The sequence below is a fragment of the Chroicocephalus ridibundus genome, chromosome 1, assembly GCF_963924245.1.
Source record: "Chroicocephalus ridibundus chromosome 1, bChrRid1.1, whole genome shotgun sequence".
Taxonomy (NCBI): Eukaryota; Metazoa; Chordata; class Aves; order Charadriiformes; family Laridae; genus Chroicocephalus; species Chroicocephalus ridibundus.
This window is the reverse complement of record NC_086284.1, coordinates 99351124-99376098: the sequence shown is the minus strand read 5'-3', so window position 1 is coordinate 99376098 and position 24975 is coordinate 99351124. Positions and strand designations below refer to the sequence as shown.

Sequence of the window (24975 nt, the reverse complement as noted above, 5' to 3'; positions counted from 1 at the left end):
TCCCTCGCACCTTCCTCCCACCTCCCAGTTTCTGTCAGCAGCCAGCGCACTGTCAGGGGAAGAGCGGAGGAGATGGCGGTGGCCGAGACACAGCTGTACGCAAAGGTGTCCAACAAGCGCAGGAGCAAAAGCACCTCTGCACTCCTCGAGTCTCTCCTCGCCAAAGGATTCCCGGCTCATATTGCGTGAGTAATGTGTTCAGCTGCCTTTGCGCCCTAAGAGGCATCTTAAGATATAAGAGGTATTTCTCATGAGGTCTTGAAAGCAGGCAGCTTGGTCTATTCATCAAGAGAGCCTGCTGCTTCCTGGGAGTGGTGTCCCTGTACAGGGATCAGACCTGTCTTGCTTTGAATTTCTTGTAGAACGGTGTGTATTGCTCACATTGCAAAAACAAGCTGCTCTGCATTCATTTTTATAAATGCTGTGTATATCTGAAGACACGCACCCTTCCATGTCTTCAGGTTGAGAGGCTTCACAACGAATTACGAAGTTGATGTCTGAAGTTTGCTCTTGGGATATATTCTCTTTCATTTTTTCTGCTTATCGCTGTTATTATACGGGAGCTCAATGTGGTTGTAAGTTCTATCCAAAATTTTTTTCAGGCCTGGCAAAGATCTCTTACAGGATTTTGTCACTGGAAACAGTTTTAAAAGAATAAGCTTTCCTTAACAAGATGCCACATAATTCTGTCGCTTTTTCTTCCTGTCTTGAATCAGGATCCTGTTCCAAAAGAACATCCCAGCTGCAAAATATAATAGTGACGAACCAGACACTCTTCTTGGCAACCCCAGTGAATGAGAGAATAACTGGTGTCAGCATTTCCAACCAAGTTAATAAAAAAGAAACATCACGGTCACTCCTCCCCCAAACATTGCTCTGGTCAGAAAGGGAAGTTTTAGGGAGGATTTTCAAACTTCTGAAGGGCAAGTATGGACACTTCAGTTCAAACTGTTAAAAAAAAAAATCTTTTTATTTAAATGTCAAAAACTCTTCTTAAAAATATTTTAAAAAGGAGAGCAATATCTTTGCATTTTGACTCTTCATTGAAAACTGAGCAAGCTGAAAGAGCTCCATCCATAAGTGCTGTGTTGCTTTTCTAGGAACATCTCTGTTCAGTGGAGCAACTCCAGACACAATGGGCACAGCTTAAAAGGAAAATGTGGATCCCTTGTTCCCAATTATACCCAGTGTTATTTTAGCTGTGCAGCTGAAAACCCAGATTATCGTTTCTCTAATAATGCTATAAGTTTGGACACCCAAAGTAATGGCTAGTTTTTGAATTTTTAATCCTGTGTGATGTGATGTTCTTCAAATCCCCTTTGAAACCCTTGCTGCTGTTACTGAGTTGGCTTGCTGCTTCCCAGGTCAAAATCAAGAGGCAGTGGCAGAAGTACTATGCAAATTGACATAAAATGACAAAATATCCAAAAGTGCTTTATTTTTTAATTTATTTGCTTTTACTGACTTTAAGACCTTTAAAGTTTTGATTGTGTTTTTATAAAACCTTTTAGCTGTGTCTGCCATTCCTGGATTGAACCATAAACGACCGTAGTGAAAAGTTGTTCTTTTGAGATGTCCTGGCCTGAGAAAAACAAGGCTGGGTGGAAACATTACAAAATCTTCCACAATGTAGAACCAGCACACCAAAGCAACATTTCCCCAAAGAACAAAACCAAAACATATGAGGATCGAGCCAAGCATCAGACACACAAAATGGGCCTCCCCTTGTTCTTCGGCAGAGCGGAACTGTATCAGCAGTTTTCTGCTTTAGGGAAGAGGCAGTTTATTCTCGCTGTAACGACAGTATTTTTAACACATATTTTCAATGGTTTATTCCTACTCTCTATCTCAGAGAATTTGGTATACACAGAATTTATTCTACGTGTTATCTTTCAGTCTTCACCGCTCATCTTGGTAGCATAGGATGCCTAGTTACAGCCTAATAATCTCCGGACGCCAAGGGCTCTATGAACCCTGGTGGAAAGCATCCCGCAGCCAATGTATACGCTGAGACAAAAGGTGGGAAGAGGCACAGAGAGGAGCACAAGGGAGCAAGGAGGTAGTACTGAGCAGCGTGACAGTCCACGGTCTCAGGTCTCACTTGCCTTATCACATTCATGATCGTGTAGGCCCTGTGGTAAAGAAAAGCTGAAGTCAAGCTCCATTTGGCTTCAGGGCTGTTTGCACAGGGCTTGTCTCCAAGTGGGAGGAGTAGCAGGGCATGAAGAGATAAAACACTTGCTTTGAGGTGTAACAAGCGGTTGACAAAGTTTGGCATCATTGGCTGAGTAGCAGCAGACACTGACATTTCAACGGGATACAGCAGGAAAGGCTGCGTGGGAAGAACGACAAAAACACAGTTGTTCGCTCTTGATGTGGCAGAGAAGGGGGAGCCAGCAGAGGGGCAGAAAGAAAATGTGCAGGACTATTTAGTCACAGAGGACACAGGCTAGTTTTAGACCAGCTAGCTCATGGTTTTGCATCGAATTGGCCATGGTAGTTGATTTACTTCATGGAGAAGAAAGGTAAAGCTTGAGTGGAAAGATTCAAGTTAGCCCTCATCCACGTTGAGCCCCCACTGAAGAGTCAGGCAGTGTACACACAAGTACATTTCAATGTTTTTAACAAGCCCATATGTAGTTTTTGCACTAGAGAGAAGACAGAAGGCTGGGAGGAATCACCCAGGATGAGCCTGAGTCCTGCTGTTTAATGTACTCGTTGCGCTGCTGGTGGTTGCTCAGGTGTTGCAGGGATGAATGGAGGATAAAAATGTGGGGAGACTAAACAAATCAATGCCCTCAAGACCCAGTGTCCAGAAAGGATGGCCTCAAGACAGAAGGAAAGAGATGAGCAGATGCCAAGCAATTTAGCACGTTTTCCTCCATGTCCACTCTCTCTACCTCCCCTCCATGTCTCTTCTGAGAAGTTTGTACGTGGGTTACAGGGCTGGAAATGGGGTTAATGGGTGCAGCTGCTACTTCAATACTCGAATCCTTCACCCATCGCCTAGCATTTAGTCACAAAGACTTGTTGATATGAAGCGCATATTTGGCATTTTGAAAGCTCTAGTGAGACCGGGAAAGGCAAATCAAATCCGATCCCAGTGAATGTCAATTGTATTAACAGAGAGAAATGTGAGATATTGTCCCTCATCTTGGGCTGAAATGGTGGCTTAGATCTGGCTCTCTGATGGCCTGTGGGAGATCTTCAATACAGATTTTCAAACCCCAAAATGAGCGTGTTTTGCTTTGGTTATATGTATAGACTTGGGCCTGTCATCTTGAACCAGAACATTATCCTATGAGTCGAGCAAGCCCTGCGCTTTCAGTGCGTGGATGGATGGTTTGCCCAACCCCAAGGAAATCCATATAGTCCGTAAGGCTGCTTAGGAAACACCTCCAGAACACAAAGGAGGACATCCTATGTGGAGGACAGGTTACCAATCTTCAAGGAATTAAAGACTTGCAGTGTAAAAAACTGTCTGTAGGGCGTCAAGAATGTTAATATTTGCCAGGAATAACCTAGTCATTAAAGGTCCTGTCTGTGCTGGAAAATAGACTTGGTGACCACAGCGTGTCCATTCTTTACTTTCTAGGAGTTTTGTTTCTGTTATTCTGATTAATCCATTTTGGTTTTTTCTAGGCAAAAAGCCTTGGCTGCTACTGGACAAAAGACAATAGAAGATGCTGCAAAATGGTAAGTACCTGTAATTTCTAGAGTGCTTTCACATTAAGCCTGTCTAAAAATCCTCCTTCATGTGCTGATTCTGTCACTGAATTTTAAGTTAGCTACCATAAAAAGCCCTGCATCTGGGGTTTTGGGGTTTTTTGTTATTTTAGTTTACATGGAGAAAGAAATAATTGTATTTGTACTGGTTATTTGCAGAAGGTCTAGGGTAACTCAAAAAAACTGGGGAGGCAAAGACAGTCTTACATAAAAGCAGCTGCTTTCGCAGCAGTGATGTTAGTCAGTTCATGGGACAGGCTGCTCTGGGCAGACACTGCTCATCAGTTTTAAGCCTCCTGCTTATTTATGGCTCTGGCCACTGAGGTCCCCGCACTGCCTCTGCAAGGGCTTCCCAGGCTCCGAGCCAGGACTGTGGTCACGCACCGGGGCGCATGTGGAAAGGCGCTCGGAGGCACCCCTGGGGTGAATGTCCTCCCTGCCTTGGCACAGCGCTCGCACCTTGTGGTGGGCACCCATGGGCACCAGGCACAGGGCCCAAGGGGGTAACCTAGACTCTCTGTCCCTATGGAAAAGAGGAAGAGAACTGGGAAAATATCTGTAAACCCACGGTTGCACTTAAAAACGCATGCAATAACAACCTGGGGGGAAACGGCAATGGCTGAAGGCAAACAGCCCATCTTCTTCCCCTGAGAGAGGGTCATTATAAAATAAGCTGAAAGGCTGATGGTCAGAGGGAGGTATCATTAGAGTCAAAATCACATGTTAGTCTTGATCCGTACAAAATTTTTTCCTCTTTACCAAGACTTCCACAGAGTATTCGTATGTTGATTATTGATTTATTTGCTTTAATCCACTCTCAAATTAAACACAGTCTTTCCTTGCATTCTCTTCTGGGTTTTGTAGTGCTTTTTTTGGGGCTTGATTTCATTCTTTTTTCTTTCTTTCTTTCTTTTTTTTTTTTTTTTGCGAGAAGCCAGAGGAGACATTTGAGAACGGCAGACTCTTCCCAAATAAGTTTTTGTCAGGGATGCCACCACACTTTCCAACAATCACTCCCAATCCAACAGCTGTGAAGCCAAACATAAGCATGTGCAGAACAGAGTGGAGGATACCATCATGTGGGATATGAGTTTCTGATCTTTGTTTGTGCATTTTCTGATTTGTTTTGTTTGCTTTTACAAGGGCTGAATAAAAATCGTAGCTCTTTTTGGTTATTTTGTTAATCTTCAGTTATTTTTCATTTTGGCATTCTTCAACTTTTTCTACCATTGCTTCTTTTTCCTCCTCCAGCCCTCTGTTTCCTGTCATGAAAAAGAGGGAAAAATAACCCAAAAAACCCTAAAAAAAATCTTTTTTGTCGTCTTCCATTTTCAGTCATTGAAAGACGTGAAGGCACATAGTAAAATATAAAGTACAGAAAAAATAAGCAGGAGAAAAATCCATTCTCCATTAGTTAGCATTTCACAGCAAAAATTTCTAAGGAGCTTTTATTTTAGCTTTTCGTTTGTAAGAAAATAACAACCTTGTGTTTCCTTTTTCTGGTCTCTACTATGAATGCCTTCAACCACAGGAAACAAGAATAAGTGGTGCACATGCTTAGTCTGTGATACGCTCTTGATTTCAGGTTGCACTCCCACTGCAATGATCCTTCTCTGGATGACCCAATCCCTCAGGAGTATGCTCTTTACTTGTGTCCCACCGGCCATTTGCATAACCACCTGCAAGAGTTTTGGAAGGAGAGCAAGCGCCAGTGCGGGAAAAACAGAGCCCACGAGATTTTTCCACACATCACTCTCTGCGACTTCTTCACAGTAAGGCACAAAAGATTTGCAAGGGTCAAATATCAGCTACTGGTGAAAGTGGACCACCGGCAGTTTTCTTACACCAGAACTTCTGCTTGGTGATCAAACTAACATGACCTAGGTCTGGGCATGTTTGCTTAATATTTGAATGTTCAGCCTCTGCACAGGCACCCAGGGCTTTCTTCCCACCACCTGCTTTAGCTACCCACCTTAGGCCTTCTCATACCTAAAAACTGGATGCTGGGACCAATGGGATGCTTCAAGGGTAGCTGAGTGATACATCCACCTAGAGCAACCCCGTGCAGTTCAGGCTGCACATGGACCTACCTGTGGGAAGCACTGCTCCACACACACAGCTATCGCCAGACAAGAGAGACCATGCTCATTGCTGCACTGATCTAGGTTGTGAAACCTTCCTGCCCAGGGCAGCTGTGGCTGCCTTCAGCCAACTGTGCAACACTGACAGCATTATCATAGGATGTAGACAACTTTGGTATTATGCCTCAGGGAAACCCCTGCCTCCCCCCGAGAACCCCAGCCAGAAGGTCACAGCTATGGTGGCATGTCCCAGTCTTTAGCCTTTCTATTGAAGCTTGGATGTTGTGAAAAAGAGAGAAGGAGAATGCACAGGGATGGAAAGAGCAAGGGGAGCTGGGCTGGAGCCCAACAGTGCAATTGAGTCACTTTGTCAATAATTTAACAAGGAAGTTAGGCTCCTGAGCGGGAATCCGTGGGCTATTTTCTGGTTCTGGAGATGCTACTGTCCACCTAGCTGGGCTTCTGAATGACGGGTAACCCTCTAGAGAACTTCCCAGCAGAGCTGCTTCTCCTACATGGGTGAATGTGCCAGTATCAGCAAAGACCAACAAAGGTCTAGAAAAACTCTGGAGCCAACTGGTACGAAGTTTTCGCATGCTGATGGTGCTGCACATGAACGTCAGCTGCAGCTGAGGTGTGCTGAAACAGACACGAGCTAGAGCAGCTGGACAAAATGATTATGTTAATCAATCATACTTTCATGCTAAACCATGCTGCTAAGGATAGACAGTGAAAATAAGAGTATTTCATTGTAAAATATTGAATAGCAGGGTACCGTGTGGCTTTTAATCACAATTACACAGAAGAAAAATCATCAATTAATAACAAATGCCATGCTGTTGAAAGGTGTCAAGTTTAAAGGCCTGTCCCTGGAAGAGATGACTGAATTGCAACCCTCACCTCGTTCACCTCAGCCCTGTTTCAGGTAGCATATTCCTAGGGATAAATGCACCCTCTGGTGCTATTCTCTGCTCCTCGGCTGTCAGCAAGAGCTGACCTGGGCACTTCACAGGCAGAAAGCGAGACTCATTGACCTGGCTCCCACCTCCTTCTCCCGACCCAGCCCTCTCCTGTTTCCTGACTCCCCACGTCTCTTGCAGCTCCTGAACTTGTTGGCCCCAGAGGACCCTGCTGCACGGCATTTGGGTTGGTGCAGGATCCCACCCACACCTATCTCCCCACAGCCCAGTCTGCCCGGTGCTGCTCAGAGCATCTCTCCTCACCACGCCTGAGCCTTGCCAGGCAGCGGGTTGGTGTCTTAAGAAATGCTCGAGAGAAAGACGGTGTAAGCAGGTCTGAGCTCCTTTCTTCTCTCCTGCTCTTCCCCTTCAGCAGCTTCACCCAGTGTAAAGGCTAAACGGAGCTAATAGCTCTGTGCAGGAGAATAAAGCAGCGTGGAAATGGAGCGTCATCAGTGTTTCTGTCTTTGGCTGGACGGCACAAATTTCATCTTTGTCTCTTCACTGTTTACATCACTTAATTGATGCTTTTTGTGGAAGCATGGCTCTGTACAATCCCTTAATTTGCTGTCATTAGGGCATTAAGGAACATAATGACAAAGATGCCTCACGAATTTTGCTAGGTATGTCGCTCAGCATCTGAGATCTTGAAGTTTTAGCAAGAGTGATTTCGGGTGTCCGATAGCAATGGTGCAACTTCTTACTTAAAATTGAAGATGGAAATCTGGGGTGCCTGCCTCATTTCAGACAGGTTACTGTACACCTGTCAGATGGTAAAATCTTCTGGTTCTTTCCTACCCAATCTAGGTACACCGCCAGGTAGAAGGCTCCATCTCCTATTATAGCACCAGGATACTGTGATGATCAAACTGCCCAATATTACTGATTTTAATACCAGGAATTTCAGGCAAGTTCGTAGGTGTGTTGCCATTCTCAGGAAGTCTAATGCCCTCACTGTTTTATGATATTACTGTGTGACACAGGCTACAGTAGTGGCTGTTGAGCCAGTGGGTAAAGCCTGCTTTTCTTCTGTTTTCTTTCAGTGTGAAGACCAGAAAGTGGAATTATTGTATGACACCCTAAAGCGAGTCGGTGACAGCTTTTCACAGAGCTTTCCGCCATTCATTTCCCTATCACTACATTCATCCACCAGCTACCTTGGCTTTTTTGTTGGCGACAGCCATGCAAATATCCTCAAAGATTTTGCTCTGGCATTCTCGTCAGAGGCTTCAGCTCTGGCAGGTAGGACCAACATCAGAAAGAAAGTGGGTGGGTTGTTGCACAGATGCTTAGGTATGGTACTTGAAAGCATCGCCTGTGTCTCTGGGGAAGCTTAGCTCGTGTTTTATGCTAGCACACACCCTTTCCTTCTACAGATTTGAAAATAACATGGCTAGGGGAGCGTATTTTAGACTTTGAAGACTCAGTGCTTTTGTCTAGAAGCTGAAATGGTTGTCTGTGTAACTTGATAGGCCATTGATCGGGATATTCAAGATCGGAATACCCCAGATCCCCATCGCCATGCTGCTATGGCCCAGCCTGGAGGCCCAACTGCATCCCTGAGAAATAGGTCCTAATCTCCCCTCCAGTGACATCCAAGAGAAACTGCATCACCAGTGGTGACTGAAGGCACATAGTTCAGGAATAGCTTCATCTGGGAGCAAAGTGTTCAAAACATCTCAGACAGGGAGAGGAATTAAAAACCTGTTCATTTTTTTCCTCCCAGCTGAAACCAGGGAGCAAATCCAGTCCAGATTTGTGACTTATTTTGGCATGATTAAAACCACGACATTCTGCAAAACAGTTACTCAGCAAAACTATGATCTACTATACTGCTAATGACTATGATATTTCCTGTATCATGAAATGCATGTAGGACAAAACAAGAAGAGAGCTTTAAATGATCTTCACTTCCATGTTGTGACGTGATTGTTCTATTCCTAGATTGTCATGTGAAGCCCTGCCTAAAGCAGCTCCACCTTACCTTGGCTCACAAGTTTTATCCTCACCATCAGAAGACTTTGGAACAATTGGCCAAATGTATTAACCCAGGGGAGGCCTGCCAGTGGGTAGCTGCTCTCTACTCACGGGACATGCGTTTTGTGCATTACCAGGTACTGTCATCAGACTCACTTAATTTCGTGAGCCCATGGTCAGACTCTTTGCTACAGTCATCCTGCCTTTTTTTTTCTTTCAGAAAAGCAGTGCATGCACAGTACAGTGTTTCAAAAAATATGGTTGTTTCAAGTACCTCTTCGGGTTGAAAACATGTACTCATGAATCAGTAGAAGACACCTTTATGGTAGCCTGCTTGACCTTCATGTCAGCAAGGTCTAATTCCAAACTCCAGCAAAAAGCCCTAATCTTACCGTGGCATGACAAAATATGAGAGACAGAAAATGATGAGGTTTGAATATTTGCTAGAATTTGTCAGATCAAAAGATCAAAGCTTTGCAGTAAAATTCCATTTGGCAAAATTAGTTTTCTTGATTGTTCCAGCTATGATGAAAACTGCTGATTAAATATCAGTGAGAAGGGCACGGTTCTTGCTGATGATTTTCTGCTTAACAGACTCCTGGTTAAAACCAGTCAAGACTTTTCCAATTCTCATTTCCAGATTTAAATTATGGAACGATCAACATTTTTTGGTCAGATGAATATATCGCTTTGTCACAAGTCTCATATTGGATTTTGGTCACACTCAGGGGAGTTGCAAGTAATCACAAAAATAGCTGATAACACTTTTGCTATGTCTGCTTTCAAATCAGTCTGTACTGCTTACAGGAAAAAAGTATTTTTATGACAACTAAATGCCTATTTTTACACATACTGCAATTGTGGTAGTGCCTTTGTTTTTCTCTGCTGAAGTACCATTAAAGAGCACATTGCAGAGTGGAAAATACTACTGGTCACTGTGTCCACTAGAGAGTTGAGCAAGCAACCCCTGAACCGCTGTGGCACGTGCAGCAGCAAGCTCCGGCCATCAGCCTGACCCTGCGGCGTGTTCCCCCCAGACGCTGAGGGCCCTCTTCCAGTACAAGCCCCAGAACATTGACGAACTCATGATCAACACCGGGGACTTCATCTATGTTGACCCAACGCAGCAGTCCGATGTCAGCGAAGGCTGGGTGATTGGGACCTCGCATCGCACCGGCTGCAGGGGTTTTCTTCCCGAAAACTACACTGAGAGGGCCAACGAGTCAGACACGTGGGTTAAGCACAGGTAAGTTGGGGTTTCGTGGGGTCAGCCGCTTTTCCTGCTGGGGATCCGTGGCAGCGTTCCTCCTCACTGTGAGCTGTGGGCTGACAGGTGGGAGCTGGAGGTGGCGTGAGCAGAGGAGAGGGTGGTCGTGGGGCCCTGGGTGGGATGCTGAGACTTCTGGAAGAAAAGACATGGGACACACATCCACAGACACCCAGAGTTCATTAGTTCAGCTGCTCAAGGGATTACCTCTGCTCGTGAACAACGTGAACATCCTAATGAATTTTAAAAGACCACATTCTGCCGGGCAGGCTGAGCCTTCCGCCTGGCTCACTGCTTTCTTCTTTCTTCTTTTTTTCTTATTTCAAGAGCTTGCAAAGTTAAGTTGAAATGAAACCACACAAAGGTTACTCCACCACCTTGAGCCCACCCTCATCTTGTTGATTTACCCTGTATCAGCAGGCATCTGTCTGGCTTCCTGCACTTCGCTCTGCAGCTGACAGCGCAGCTGATGCTACTTGTAGATTAGAGCTGATTTTTCTAAGCAGGGAGGTGTAGGTGCACTTCTTACTGAGTCCTCAGAGACAGAGAGGAGGCAACCAGGTAGTATTTCCTGTTTGAAGCTCGCACTTTAGCAGGGTTACACCCAATATGTACCGTCAGTTCATATTATTTTAGCCTCGTTTTTACTGGGCAGATTCTAAATCAAGAACAAAGCAACGAAGTGGATTGTAAGTGTGAAAAAAAATATTGAATGGAACGTGAATCCAGACTTACACGTGCCTGTAGACAAAATCATGACTTAAAAAACCCTTCTATTTGTGTATGCGCCCATATTTTGTGTGTGTGTGTGTGTTGCTTCTGCTTTTTCTACAGGGAATATGTTTTTGTAACAGCTTCAAGATTATTCACTCAAACTGAAAATGAACCTAATGTAAAGCTGAACGGAGGAGTCTGTAATCCTAGTATGTCAAGGAGCGTAACCAATGTACTTTCTCTTCAGGTAATTGTTTTTTCCCTTTTCTTATCTTCACCATGTGCTTGTGCAGATATACTATTAATTAAAAGCGTTTAGTCAATTCAATAGTATCTTTGATTTTCTGTCTTACATTTTCATGTTAAGTTGTAATGCGCATATATACGCACACATTCATACCCTCATACTGTATGGTATAATATCTCATAAATATTTTGTAACCTATATGGTGTACATTACTCTTGCCTTCTTTCATAAAACTCTTTTCGTTCCTGTCGTAACAGCACTACATATGAGCGCTCTGCCCAGGTTTCTCTGTGTACAGCCTTACGGGGCAAGCTGTGCAGAGGTATGGCGACAAGCCCGACAAGTGAGACGCAGGCACAACTTCTGCTGACTTTCATATAGGTTCATAGCAGAGTAACTAGAGCAGAATTAGGCTCATTGCTCTTTGTTACTTTTATGCCCAGATTCCATGGATGTCACCTTGGGGGGTTTTGTGGTCCCAGATCTAAACACATGTAAATGTTTCATCATTTTTTGTATTTTTAGATACATAGCTAATGCAAATAACTGCATAGGACTGCAGCAAGGCAACAGCTAGCTGGAAAGGTTAGCAGCACTGACGGGATTACATTTTTGTCTCAGTTTCAAAGTCAACATGTATCAATTTTTTTCCCAGGTTTTCCACTGGTCTTCTGGTAGGAAGAGTAAAACAAATAAGGAATCTGTTTTTTTAGCTTCAGCACATTTGCTCCTGCATTGCCTTATTGGCTCTGATTGTCAGGGATGCCAAGCCAGTCCTTTCCAGCACACCAACATGCTGCAGAAACCCCTTTGTGCTTGCTGGCCCCACGGTCTCTCTTCTTGCTGTGCTGGGGAATAATCCCAAGTTCATTTGTGTTATCAGAGAAACTTGAGGGAATCTTGAGGGAATTTCCATCCTGGGGTCTCCCAGGACGCTGCGTGTACGACTGTAAGACAGAAACTTCTGCACAAGTCACACATCCTTCCACTGGCTCTTGGTTACTCTTGGCCTCTCTTATCTAGCTCAGATCTGTGGCAGAGCCACTGCTTGGCCTGAGGAACACGTTCTGCAGATGTGCACGTCTGCAGTCTAGGAGTTTCCCTGGCCTCTGGGTTCCTCCTAAGCAGAAGAGCAAGACCACAAAACCTTAGTTTTAAACACTGATCTTGTGGTGGTTGATTTGTGTTTCGAGGCAGAAATGCAATAGTGTTTAGCAGAATACATACCAAATCTCATGCCACTTCTTAAGAGTACCTTTCTCTGCTGCTGAAGATACACATCTTTAACCTCAGTGCTGCAGCAGTAACGCTGCAGTGGCTTACTCTTGAAAAAGTTTTAAAGCCTTTGACCCGTTCCTCCTTATCTTCTCATCTTTATTTAACATGCATTGTATACTAACCCCAAACTACTTAGAACTTCTTTGATATTCCATGCAATCTGACTGAAGAGCGGCCTCAGAGGAGATTTGGGTTCACTGTTGACTTGGCCACAAAGTTATGAAAATTGTAAAAGTAGTGTTTTCATTAGGAAAAGAACGATGAGCTTGGTGTTAGTCCTGGTGTAGAAAATAGCATTACCACTTAAATCTTAGCTAGTTTCCCTCTTTTGTTTATGCCAAGCATATGATATATATTAAAATTTTAATGTCTTTCCACACTGTATTTAAAAGATCTGTTATCAGAACTACCTTTCACTACTATAAACAGAGTTAAATCCTAATCTGTAGTCTGTGAAGGTCAGGAATCTCTTTCGTTTGCCTCAAGTGGAGAGCCGGTCAGGCTTACTATTGTCCTAAAGGTAGGCATCTATTATAGCAGCTCCTTTTTCCCCCACTCTATGCTTGTTATAAACCTCCTGGGACAGGTCTGCTGTTCCTTCCTCCATCAGGCAGCATCCAGGAATCCAGACTTTTCATGCAGGTTATCTATAATACTGTAATGAGAAACCCTCTTTACACAGCTGTCTCAGAATGCCACCCTGCGAAGAGGCGTGCTGGTGATGCGCCACGGGGAAAGAGTTGATCAGGTCTTTGGCAAATCTTGGCTTCAACAGTGCTTGACTGCAGATGGTGAGTAAGACAATGGAAGGATCTTAGCAAATCAGAACCAAAACCAATTAACCCCAGTAACGGGGGTACAAGAGGTTCCGTCTCCTATGTGTAAATGTAAACACTGACACAAAAGAGCGAATAACATTGCAAGTCAGGTACAGCACTGCTTTGACCTGCATGTTACCAGTATTTCATAATGTTCTAAAGTCCTTCATGTTTGTGTTGGATGATTTGGGACAACAACAGTAAGTCACTAGTAAAACCTGGGGAAGAAGAGCAACAGCAAACCATGGTGGAAATGAGATGTCAGCACTGACGTAAATTAAAAGCTGAATTTCTTGGCTCTCTCTCTCAAAAAAGTATGTCTTGAGGTGAAGAAAACTGACCCAGAACACGGAAATATATGTCATGAGTAAGGAGGAAAACAAGGAAGTGTGAGTTCAGAAGGGAGAGCTTTATGCCCAAAGTCTTCTTTGTTATGCTGGAGATCTCTGATATTAAGTGTGCAAAATTCACACTAGATAATGAGGGTGGCACCTTCTGGCTGCATAATCAATTGGTTGGTTTCATTTTTCTTCATTAGTAATATTGGGCTTTGTCATTTTGACAATAGTAAAAGAATATCGATATGGAGTGAATTTTTGTTTCATTTGAGCCCCACAAAGCTGAATTCTCATGGTTTCCCATCTTCTCTCTCCTCCCCCATTTTGATCCTTCAGAGCTTGCAGAAGAGGTGCTATTTTGTTAGGACAGGTGATTTCCCAAGCCAGTGTTGTGACCTTAAAACGTGATCTCTTTAAGCTAATAGCAGTCACCAGTTTTTTTTCATCAGGGAGACACTATGTCTGTAGTACTGAAATAATCCTGGACTCATCTGAGTGCAGGCACTGCCCTATGATCCCCCAAAACTGCTTAGTTATTACCTGTCTCCTTGGTGTGGTCTCAGCTGATGGCAGCTCCCCCTCACCCACGTGGTTTCCAGGCGAGGTCTGGGGAGAGCATAGCCCGTAGTCAGTCCCAGTGGACAGACAGTGTGGGTGTTTGAGGCGGAGGGATGAGACACTAGCTCCTTGGGCAGATGCCCTGCTTCACCATTTGCCCTCGTGGCCAGAGAACGGGGCCCGACCTGTTTCATTTGCCAGTCAAGATGATGTCACTCTGGGATGACTTTTCATAACCAGCCCTCCAACCGTTCTGAAGAAACGAAGCCATTCTAATAAAATGCCACCTGTGCATTCAGCTGCTGCCTCCCTTGTGCTGTGGCAAAATGTCCCACCTCGTTTCAGGAAAATACTACAGAGCAGATCTGAACTTCCCTTCCACCCTGCCGAAGCGGAAAGACAGCGTGAAGCACTTTGAATGCGATCCTCCTTTATCTTGCTGTGGTATTTTCCAATCAAAGCTTATAGGTAAGTTGGATAATATCCTACTGCGAATGTAAGGGTTTGTTTGGGAAGCAGGCTTTCATCGTCTGCAAAAGCTCATTCTGGCTTTGCAGTAGAAAACCTTCCTAGCAGCTCTCATTGTGATAACACTTCTCTGTGGGCAACCACTGCAAGATCTTGTTTAATGGTAAAATAGAGAGCGGGGCTGGTTGCTCATCTTTGAGACCCATTCTGCCAGTTCCTGGTGAAGAAAGTTAAGAGGAAGAAGCTGCAACACGACCTGTGCCCTGCTGCTTGTCTGCAAGGGACCAATGTCTTATGCAGTTGTCACTGAACAGGCAGTGAGGAGTGAAGGGGCTGGCCAGAGGATGCAGCTTCATGGTCAGCAGACTGTGGTCACCTCATCGTGCCTGACGGGTGGGTGGTATGGGTTAGTCTGACTCAATTCGCTCACCAGATGAAGTTGTTTCTGTGCCTGACTGTGACAATGCAAGTTTGGTGCAAATGCTTGTCTCTGATGATCCGGATATACGGAGACAGACAAATGCCTAACTGCTGTTTGCAGATTTGGAGCGAATCTTCCATAATAATCTCTCCAACCCTCATTTTACACTTGCTGTTGCAACTAGAATGAGCTTTTTAGTGAGCTCAGTCAGACAGCAGTGTGAAAAAACTGAATAGAAAGGGACTGTCAATGTATCCCGTGTCAACGAACCTGAGAAGCTCCAAGCTGTTTTTTGCAGGAAGTATTTTGTAGCAGTTTCTCATCTGTTGTGATTTGTAAAAGAGAACTCACTTTGCTGTTCCCATCCAGGGGAAGCTCTGCTGGACCAGGAGGTGACAGTCAGCTACGTGTACTCCTCACCCGCACTCCGCTGCGTACAGACAGCTCAACACGTGCTGCAGGGTAAGGCAGCAAAACTGGCCAGGTGCTTTTGCCACGTCGAAAATGTCTTCGTCAAACTTCTGTGAAGTCTCTGAGATGAGCAATTATGAAGATGTAAAAATTTGTGGTTATTTATGGTTACATTTAAGCAGGGAAGACGAGGTGTTCTTGTCTATCTGGTAATATAGGCAGTAATAAACCTGCTGCCATGTGTAAGGCCTGGAGAGTGCGATCCCATTGACTCTAGTCCTCGCTAGTTAAAATGGAATCTGATGTTATATCAGAGGCGCTTCACATCAGGTTGAATTCAACATTAGTAGCCGCTCATCAAATCACCACTGCCAGAAAATATTCTGAGCCAAAAAGCAAATGTTTCCAGTGCTCTGAAGGATATGTATGTCAATCAGGGAAGACAGCTTTCTCTCAAAACCATTTGCCTTTGCTTCAGTTCCTTCATACTGCAGAGCCTCTTTCCTTATCCCTCTCCCTCTCCCACTCTTTTTTCCTCTCCTGTCCCCTCCAAGAGGTTTGTCAGAGGTCCACAGTTCATTACCACATTTACATCAGTGCACGTCTTTTGGGAGCTAGTGCCACTGAGTAACCTCTCTTGAGAATAACCAACAAAATAATGTGTGTTTTAACAAGAGAATTCCATTTCTAACACTGTCAGACAATTTATTGCCCCACCTGAGGACCAGTGAGCAAAATACTTTATAAAGATGTTAAAAACATTTCCTGTCTAAAGTTTATTCAGATTGCAACATTACTCAGTCTTTTCTTCTATTCTCTGCTGTACCCTGCAGATCACAAGAGAGCTCCAGAAATAACAACAATAATGTAAGAATTTGTAATGCCTTAACATTAGTCAGACGAGAATACAATGTTGGCTTCATTTAATCAACACGATCTTCCTTTGTTCGATAATAAATAATTCTTTTTCATTAATGAAAACATTACAGCAAACAAGGTAGAATATACAGCACAAATGTAACACTTTGAGTGTGCCTTTCTCTTCTTAATAAACATTTCTTGTTCTTGCAGGGCTTAAATTAGATCAAAAAGTCAAAATCAGGGTGGAACCAGGACTGTTTGAATGGACCAAGTGGGAAGCAAGCAGAGTAATTCCTAACTTCATGACTGTCACAGAACTGGCGGAGGCCTCTTACAAAATAGACACAAGTTACAGGTAATTGCTCCATATCTACCTTTTAAAGCTGTACTTTTTTTCCCCGAGTTGCCTCTTCATATTTTTATTTGTCATATACCATTATGAACACTGCAAAAAATGGGCGATTCTGACCAAATTCAAGCCTGTGTGATCTGTTCCCAAAATATGCTGTCAGCTGTCTTGTCCCAAGAATCAAATTTGTTAGCTCCTCTGACACAGACACACACGCACGATTGGGAACGTGCTCGCACGTAGCATGTGGGTGCACCTGCACACACACAGACATCTGACACTTGTGCATGGGACCAGCCCTGCTTTGGTGTTGCCTTCAGATCCTCCAGTGCAGGCCCATGGTTTGTCAAACACAAGGATAGATGCATTATAGGCATTAGTGTCAGGGACCAGGAGTTTTTTTTTTACCTTTGGCTCATGTGAAACACGCTTTAGAATCACAGAATCATAGAATTGTCTAGGTTGGAAGGGACCTTTAAGTTCATCAAGCCCAACCGCAACATAGCACTGCCAAGTCCACCACTAAACCATGTCCCTAAGCATCGTGTCTACCCGCCTTTTAAACACCTCCAAGGATGGTGACGCAGCCACTTCCCTGGGGCAGCCTGTTCCAATGTTTGATACCCAGCCTTCACTGGGTTCAGTGAAGAAATTTTTCCCAATATCCAATCTAAACCTCCCCTGGTGTAACTTGAGGCCATTTCCTCTCATCCTATCTCTTGTTACTTGGGAGGAGAGACTGATCCCCACCTCACTAGAACCTCCTTTCAGGTAGTTGTAGAGGGCAATGATGTCTCCCCTCAGCCTCCTCTTCTCCAAGCTAAACAACCACAGCTCCCTCAGCCGCTCCTCATAAGACTTGTGCTCCAGAGCCCTCACCAGCCTCGTTGCTCTTCTCTGGACAAGCCCCAGCACCTCAATGTCTTTCTTGTAGTGAGGGGCCTGAAACTGAACACAGTATTTGAGGCACTCAGTGGTGCTGAGTACAGGGGGACAATCACTTCCCTAGTCCTGCTGGCCACATCATTTCTGATACAAGCCAGGATGCTGTTGGCCTTCTTGGCCACCTGGGCACAGTGCTGGCTCATATTCAGCTGGCTGTTGACCAACACCCTGGGTCCTTTTCCACTGGGCGGCTTTCCAGCCACTCATCCCCAAGCCTGTAGCACTGCATGGGGTTGCTGTGACTCAAGTGCAGGACCTGGCACTTGACCTTGTTGAACCTCATACAATTAGAAATTTAGAAATGTGAAGAACCACCTATCGCGTAAATAACATGCTGGTTTTCAGCAACGAAGAATTGTGACTTTAGAAAAGGTGAGTAAGCCCTTTGCTTAGGGCCTGCAGGGCAGCAGCAAGAGGTCTGCCCCATGGCAGAGGGTGAGCCCAGGCTGGGAAGTGGCAGGGAGCACAGCTCCATGCCTGAAATGTCACAGGTTGGTGTCACTGAAGCAACAGCTACAAGAGCTGCTGTCCTTCTGGTTTTGGGGGGCAGGCAGAACAGCAGTGTTTGACTAGAATTGATGTTTGCACCAAATTCTGTCAGGGAAGGGGGTTGTTTTGCTTTGAGTTGCCCAAAGATTAGTACTGTGTTGAGCAAGGACCCTTTGGGGCCCTCGCAACTTGGTGGTGATGCCTTTTCTGAGTGCTTGCAAACCACAGAAGGGCAGGAAATGATAAGCCTCCAATTCAATCTAGCTCCTCATCTTGCTCACAAACCAGGCTGCTCTGTGTTTGCAGTGCACAGCCAGATCCAGGAAATTACTCAGATAATAAAAGTGAGCATCTCTGGGGTTTCCCATATGCACAAGAAAGGGGGAAAGGAAACTTCTCACGTCTTAATGCATTTCTTACAACCAAGAAACTGGCTTAATTTGAAATTGTATGGAGGAATGAAATCCTTCATTTTCTTGGATCATAGTACTTTCTGGTGTGTTTTACCACCAACAGACTGTTTTCCCTAGGTTCTTTTGATAAAAAATCACTTGCCTCAAACTTCCACATAGAAAAAGGTGCAAATGAAGAGCAGTGGGAAGTTCAGAGGGGAAGCTTTGAAGCAGTACTAACTACAGGGTTTCAGATCCTTCACAGTTCACTCAGGTCCAGGCAAAAATAGGGTGGATGAGATATAAACTTGCACATATGATGCCAGTTTCTTCCCATCACATGCAGGGTTCAAAATCCTTGGGTCCCAGGAGCTGGTTTTACCATATTCACACACTGCAAATGACAACCTTCAACTAGGTTAAGTCCGTGATCATTCCCTGTCAGCAGTTGGGAACCCAACCCAAATTCTCCTGTTTCCGGTGCCTCTAAGAGGCAACGTGAGTGACGCTGAAATATTCACTGCCCATGCGTTGTGTGCTGAGACGAAATCACTTTGAGGTTCACTGCATCCAGTTGCAGACATCTAAGAACTGGGTGCCTAGCCTGTGATGGTTAGCTAGCAGCCTTCTTGTTGGTGGAAAGAAGGGGACTCCCAAGACAGCAATTTTCTGTCTTAGTCTATGTCAGACACTTAAGACAGTACAAATTGCCTTCTGAAGGGGCTTACTTGCCTCCTTTGACCTAGCCAGACAGTTGAGTTGTGGGCAGCTAAGGTTGGGTGGCATCAACCCTGCCTCTCTCTCCTCTCATGCCCTGGCAGAAGCAGAGGATTGGTAGGTTCTCACTGTCCAAGATCAGGATAAACTCTGCCTTTGCCATTCCTGCTGTTAAAGACTGACAGTCACGGTGTAAGCCACTTATTTCTTTCCTCTTCACCCTTTGCATGGAGGACAAGGCCTTCCTTTCCTCTTCATAACAGCTTTTTGCAAACTGTTATCACAGCCTTCTTCGGCCTTTCCTCTGAGCTGAACTCTTCCCATTCTCTCTTGTAGGCTGTGCTTTCTGGACCCCTGTTCACTGGTCCTTTCTGGATTTTCGCTTGTTAATCCTCATCTCACTTGCCTTGTAGCCCCCACAGCTGGACACAGCACTCCCACCAGGACCTTAGCCTGGTCTGGGCACTCCTGGTGCTATTTGGCCTGGAAACCACCTGGGCAAGTGCTGGGGATGCTCAGTTTTGCTGCAGGACAGCTGGTTAATAACAGGGTTAATACTGAAGGGACTGAGGTACCAACAGGACAGCACATTAAAAAAAAAATTGCAGCTCTGCCAAAAGGCAGACTAGTTTTGAATACCCCAATATAGACTTGTGTGACCTAGCCAGGATTAATATTAGCTATGATTAACAATCCAACATGAGCCTTTCACACGGTTTTACAACCTATTTTCTACTTCTGCCGCTTGTCCTGATTTAATACACCAAGGACTCACCTGGGAAAGTACACTGTGATACCACACCTTACTACAATATATTAATCTAATCTCACTCCTGCCTATTCACTGAATAAGGAGACAATCGAACTGGGGCAAGGGGGACAGTTGTTTGTAGAAAAAAAATTAACACCCTGTATTGTATCACAACACAGGGCTAACAATATTTGCCAGCCATAGCAGTGAATGCCTCCCATTCTGGAAGAAGATAGATTTAAGAGGGTGACATGAAAAAACAGAAGAAGGCTCAGACACTTAGGAGTGGTGCATTGTGATTAATGTCCTTGGAAACATTTTATTTGTTTTAACTCTAGGGTTTAAAGTCTTCTACTATCCATTTGTCCAGCTGATGCAGATATGCCATGTTTCTTGTTGATTTTGATTTGCTTGCTTTATTAAGGAGACTAACACTGAGGTAATCTTGAAAGCTTTCACATCGTCAGTGTCTTGCCCTTGGTTTGAACTTGGTCGGGATTGCTAGAGCTGGGCTACTCTGCAGGTCTGCAGCCCATACCTGGGCAGTGGTCCTTGCCAACAGAATTGCTCAAAGCACGAGCTTTTCTTAGGCATGAATCCTACTTTAAATAATCACCACTGTAAACTACAACTTTTATTAAAGCCTGGTTTTCCCTGCATCTGGCGCGTTATGAGGTATGAGATTTAGCCATAAGATTTAATAGAAATTACTGTGGGGGAAGCTAATGCTCCATGCAATCTGAGGTAGCAGTATGTCATCCGGGTCAGTAGATAAACCTATAGCCTTTTAACCAAGTAACGTTTCTCTGGTGGAGTCATTCAATAGTGCTAACAGTGTCCCCATATTCATATAGATTAACATATATTTGTGGTTTTATTGTCAGGGGTAACTTCCCACTCTCTTCTCTGGTGCCATCGGAAAGTTATGAAGAATACGTGAGCAGAAGCTCTGCGGTTATAAAACAGATCATCACTGCCTGCCCCAGCAAAGGTAAAGGTTTCAGATCTTTGTATGTTCTGTCAGACACTTTCAGTAACAGGAACAGGCAGAGATTTGCCAGCAGAAGCACATTTAACATGAGTTGTTGATACTGCACAGAGCTTAAGGCAGGCTCTTAGTCCTTGTCCTGGGTTACACTGAATCAAAGTCCATGCGATTTATGGAATAGACACAAGAAAGCAAAACTAAACAGAAGACAATAGAGTACTAAATTGTAATAGTATACTCTTTGTTGGGTCTTTCTACATTGGGATGTAGCTGAACATAATAGACTTTTCTTGAAAGCTTTTTTTTCCCTTTTCTTAGCAAATGCTTTCTCTCACTAGCTGGCGTGCCTACAGCATGCCAGATTTTTTCTGACCAACGCAATACATCCTGCCACAGAATCAGAGGTCTGCAAAGATGAACAGCTCTCATCTGCTGATGGGTAACCTGGCAGTGCTGCAGGTTACTACTTTGCTTTGCTTTCTCTGGCATATCAGGTGTCATCCTCATTGTGGGCCACGGCTCTTCCTTGGCATCTTTTACCCGACCTCTGATAGGACTCCCCGCCAGAGACAGCAGTGACTTTGCCCAGGCGGTACGAAAGGTAAGAAGATTTTTTTTCAGCAGGAAGCTTTCTTTTTGGTTTATTATACTTTTAATAAGGAGCCTGTTTACACAGCGAGAGATGCGTGTAATTGCATGCCAATACCAATGGCATTAGCTTTCTCATTACAAAAGGAATCTCATGTAGTTTTAGCAAAGCACTGGAGGTCAAGAGAAGGATTTTCTCCTGGTGAACAGTATGTGACTAGCAGCTAAGTCATTGGAGAAGATTTTCAGCTCCCCTGGAAAGTTAATGCTAGGTAATACCCACAGACAAGAGGTACATTTGGAAACCTCTCCATCTGGAGATAGCCTCCTTCCTTTAGAAACATGGCTAAGAGCCTTCCCTCTCCTCCCCATGGTGTTGTGAGTGTAACCTGCAGATGCGTTCAGTGAGTCACTCTTTAAGAAGCTGTGTGTTTTCCAAGTCACTGTAAGTTCACAGCTTCGGCGCTTAGCTACAGAATGAGGCGGAGAAGGGTTTTCTTGCCAGCTTCACAAGTGGGCCCTGTGCTTGAGACTTGGTGGCCAAGGTTTTATGTCTGTCTGTGTATTATCACCAGTGCCAGATTTCTTCACCCCAGTTTTCCTTTCCATCTTCCTTGTTATGACCAACCAGATAATTCAGCCATTAAATATATTTTTACTACCACTGTCTGCATAAGGAGTGAATATGTTCTGATCATCAAATTCAAGTATGAATGTGGGGTGATGACACAAGTTCAGCTTTCGCCCCGCAGGCCTCCAGTCTATTTTTAGTTCATTTCAGAAGTGGCAAGATGAACTCCTCCCAGAACAGTCTCAGGGTCGACTCTCTTCTGTAGCAAAGCCCCCTCTTTGATGTCAAAGCAACGACCCTGATAGTAATTCCGCTGGTAAATTCTTTCCTAGATCCCTTCACTGGGCATGTGTTTCTGCGAAGAGATTAAAGAGGAGAACAAGTGGCAGATGGTCAACCCACCAGTGAAGACATTAACTCATGGAGCAAATGCAGCATTTAACTGGAGAAATGGTATCGTGGAAGATTAGAAGGCTGGCTCTGCCTTTGCAGTTGTCAAAAATGAGCCAAAGACAGGTTATGGTTCAGCACAGTCCAGTGGTTCATCCAGAAGAATTACAGATGGTGGGAAATACCCTCTCTGAGTTGTCAAAGCAGAGGAAAACACTTCTAAGATTGGTGCCTGAATTTTGTATTCATTTCAGTGGCTGAGAAGAAGTAACCTAGGAATTGGCGTGCAAGTGAGCAATTAACTCACTTAGTGGTGGTGAAGAAAGTACCTTTTAACCTTTTCTGAGAGTACCAACATTGAATAAACACGGAACTATAAACTCCACTGCTAAAGACACTAAAGTAGACAATGTTGCATTTTCTAAGACCAAAATACATCCAGTGAGAATTGCTTTTTTTTTATGTGCTCGGGTATTTTCAGACAAGCAAAGAAACTGGAATGGAAAAAAAGTCATCTCCTATCCAAAGAGGAGACCAGCTCTACCTAAAGCCACTGGTCTTCCTGTTCATTCCGCCAGTTCCATGAGAGCAAATACCACACTGACTATTTACCTCTTCAACAAAGTGGTCCATTTTCTGTCACAACAGCTCCTCATTCAGCAATTCCCAAGTGATCCATATTGCAAAAGGGACTAAATGGTTCCTTTTTGAAGAAAACTGAACTTATCGCTTTACGGTTGCTGGGACAAAGAAAGATGTCCTGTGGTACTGTACTGGTGATGAAACCGTGACATGAGCAACTCTAACTGCTGAACACTTCCTGAGATGGCACTCGCAGGACAACAGCTTTGCTTTGTGCTGTCAAACTGTATAAATGGGGACACACCTACTGGACAGGTCACCCGAAAGGTCTCTGTAGCTTTTCTCTTGGTGATTTGTTTGATTAAGGGAATGTAGTCCTAAAAAATTGTGCACAAAAGAACATGCCTTTACACAGTCTGTTTTCCTTTGTATTTTTCCTTTCCAGTTATCCTGTCAGATAACTAACTCTGGGAAAGCACAAGTGTTTCTTTCAATGAGAGGAAAAGTGGAGGTTTCTCTTTCTCTCTTAACATGACTAAAAACGTTTTCATCTTCACTCTTCGTCTCCCTGCGCCTTCCTGACATATTCCTGCATACATGCCATTGGCCATCAATCAGGGCATGCGGTAGAGCCCATCCAACATTCAGCCTTTGGGGCTGAGGCATCTGACAAGCGCCCTTACCTGTGGGCGTGTGTCAAGGTCTGTTTGGATCCCTTTTGCCCAGATTAGTTTATCACGTTAATTCATTTATTCACCATTCAAGTCATAAGATTTCAGAACTGATAACCCGTAACTCTTTACATTGTGCACCTGTGAGCAAAAGAAAAGAATTAGTTACCTAGCTGATGGTGAGAGTGCCCATCCTTCCTCCTCCACCACGGTGCAGGCGTCCCCTGTATCACACTGGGAAGCAGGAAAGCCTCAGCAGTCCAGCTCCTGTTGGATCCACTTCAAAAGTTTTTTGGGTAAGCTGATGTTTTATACCCTCCAGCTTGGAGGTTTGGTCTATACCATTTCCAAAAGTTAGTGGATTCTGAAGAAACTGCCAGATAAAAGAGAATGGCTGCTGAAGACAGCAATTCGCAGGTGATCATGGCTGCACAATGGCCCTTTAGCTCTTCCTGGCCTACCTGCCTCTCGACCTCCCTACTTGGTGGTCTTGCTTTGACCTAAGGGTGCTGCTCCCAGCATACATCAGGCTTTAGCCTGATCTGGATTAGCCAAAATCTAAGCAGGAGTTGAGTGAACAGTCACAGTGTGAAGATTTCATATCGCAGTCTTGTGCCTGAAAATATTTGTTTTGACTTTCCAGCTCTGGTGACGTTGTTTGAGCTCTGCCAAAGTTGCTTGAGCCTTGGCTTTTCCAACAACACTGTAATTTTAAAGTGAAAATCAAAGGCCCCAGGTCCAAGACAGGAGCCCTTTAGCTAGCAAGCAATGCGAGGAAGGGTATAGGACTGCCTTGCTGGTTGCAGACCAAGCACACAAGATGGGTGGCTACAGACACAGTCTTGGAAAAAGGTAAAAACCCCAAGTGACATCACAGCCTCTTCTTTCTCTGGGGAAGCAGGATGACACTGCAGTGCTGAGAAGACCATGGCTTGGTTACTTCCCCGCATCTCACCCCGTCACACGCTTGCTGTCAGCTGAGAGGGGCAAGGGGCAGGCGTGGTGGGACGATTTTGCACTGAGCCCCAAAGGCAGTGGCATGGCTCCTCTGTGGTCTTCAGGGAGGGCTGCACATCAGAGGTCTAGCTGAAAAAGGGCCATACGATACAAGAAAACCAGCATAAAGGGGAAGAGCCCACTGATGAGGGAGGGAGCAACATCTCCGTGTTGCACTCATCCATGCTAACAGCAACCAGCAAGGGTGTCCCACCACACCACCAGCTCCTTCAGGCTGGGCTCAGTCCTGGTCATGGGGGCAAGCCCAACCTTCCGTTGGTTAAGGGTCTTTGGGTGCCCCATTTCCTTGCCAAGGATCCCATCCAAGCGGCAGGGGAGCGGGAAATGGGGACAGAAAATGGGGTGTGCGTTTCTCGTTCAAATTTTTGCTAGGGATACAGCTTCTGGATAGGCACCTGGCT

General features: G+C 44.7%; 1 protein-coding gene across 1 annotated transcript; it reads left to right on the top strand.

Annotated features, from left to right (window-relative positions):
* Window positions 1-59: 59 nt before the first annotated feature.
* Window positions 60-23303, top strand: UBASH3A (ubiquitin associated and SH3 domain containing A). The gene is made up of 14 exons (XM_063354756.1): window positions 60-185; window positions 3643-3696; window positions 5312-5498; window positions 7810-8008; window positions 8711-8880; window positions 9781-9989; window positions 10845-10971; window positions 12932-13040; window positions 14309-14431; window positions 15222-15314; window positions 16335-16479; window positions 20652-20758; window positions 21250-21356; window positions 22247-23303. Exons 1-14 carry the CDS (start codon window positions 73-75, stop codon window positions 22382-22384), a joined length of 1881 nt encoding a protein of 626 aa, XP_063210826.1. The 5' UTR covers window positions 60-72; the 3' UTR covers window positions 22385-23303.
* Window positions 23304-24975: the final 1672 nt, after the last annotated feature.

Coding starts and splice junctions, on each gene's coding strand:
- UBASH3A (XM_063354756.1), top strand. CDS start 73: ATGGCGGTGGCCGAGACACAGCTGTACGCAAAGGTGTCCAACAAGCGC. Junction 8,881..9,780: donor TGCGTTTTGTGCATTACCAG/GTACTGTCATCA, acceptor TGTTCCCCCCAG/ACGCTGAGGGCCCTCTTCCA. Junction 15,315..16,334: donor AGCTCAACACGTGCTGCAGG/GTAAGGCAGCAA, acceptor TTGTTCTTGCAG/GGCTTAAATTAGATCAAAAA.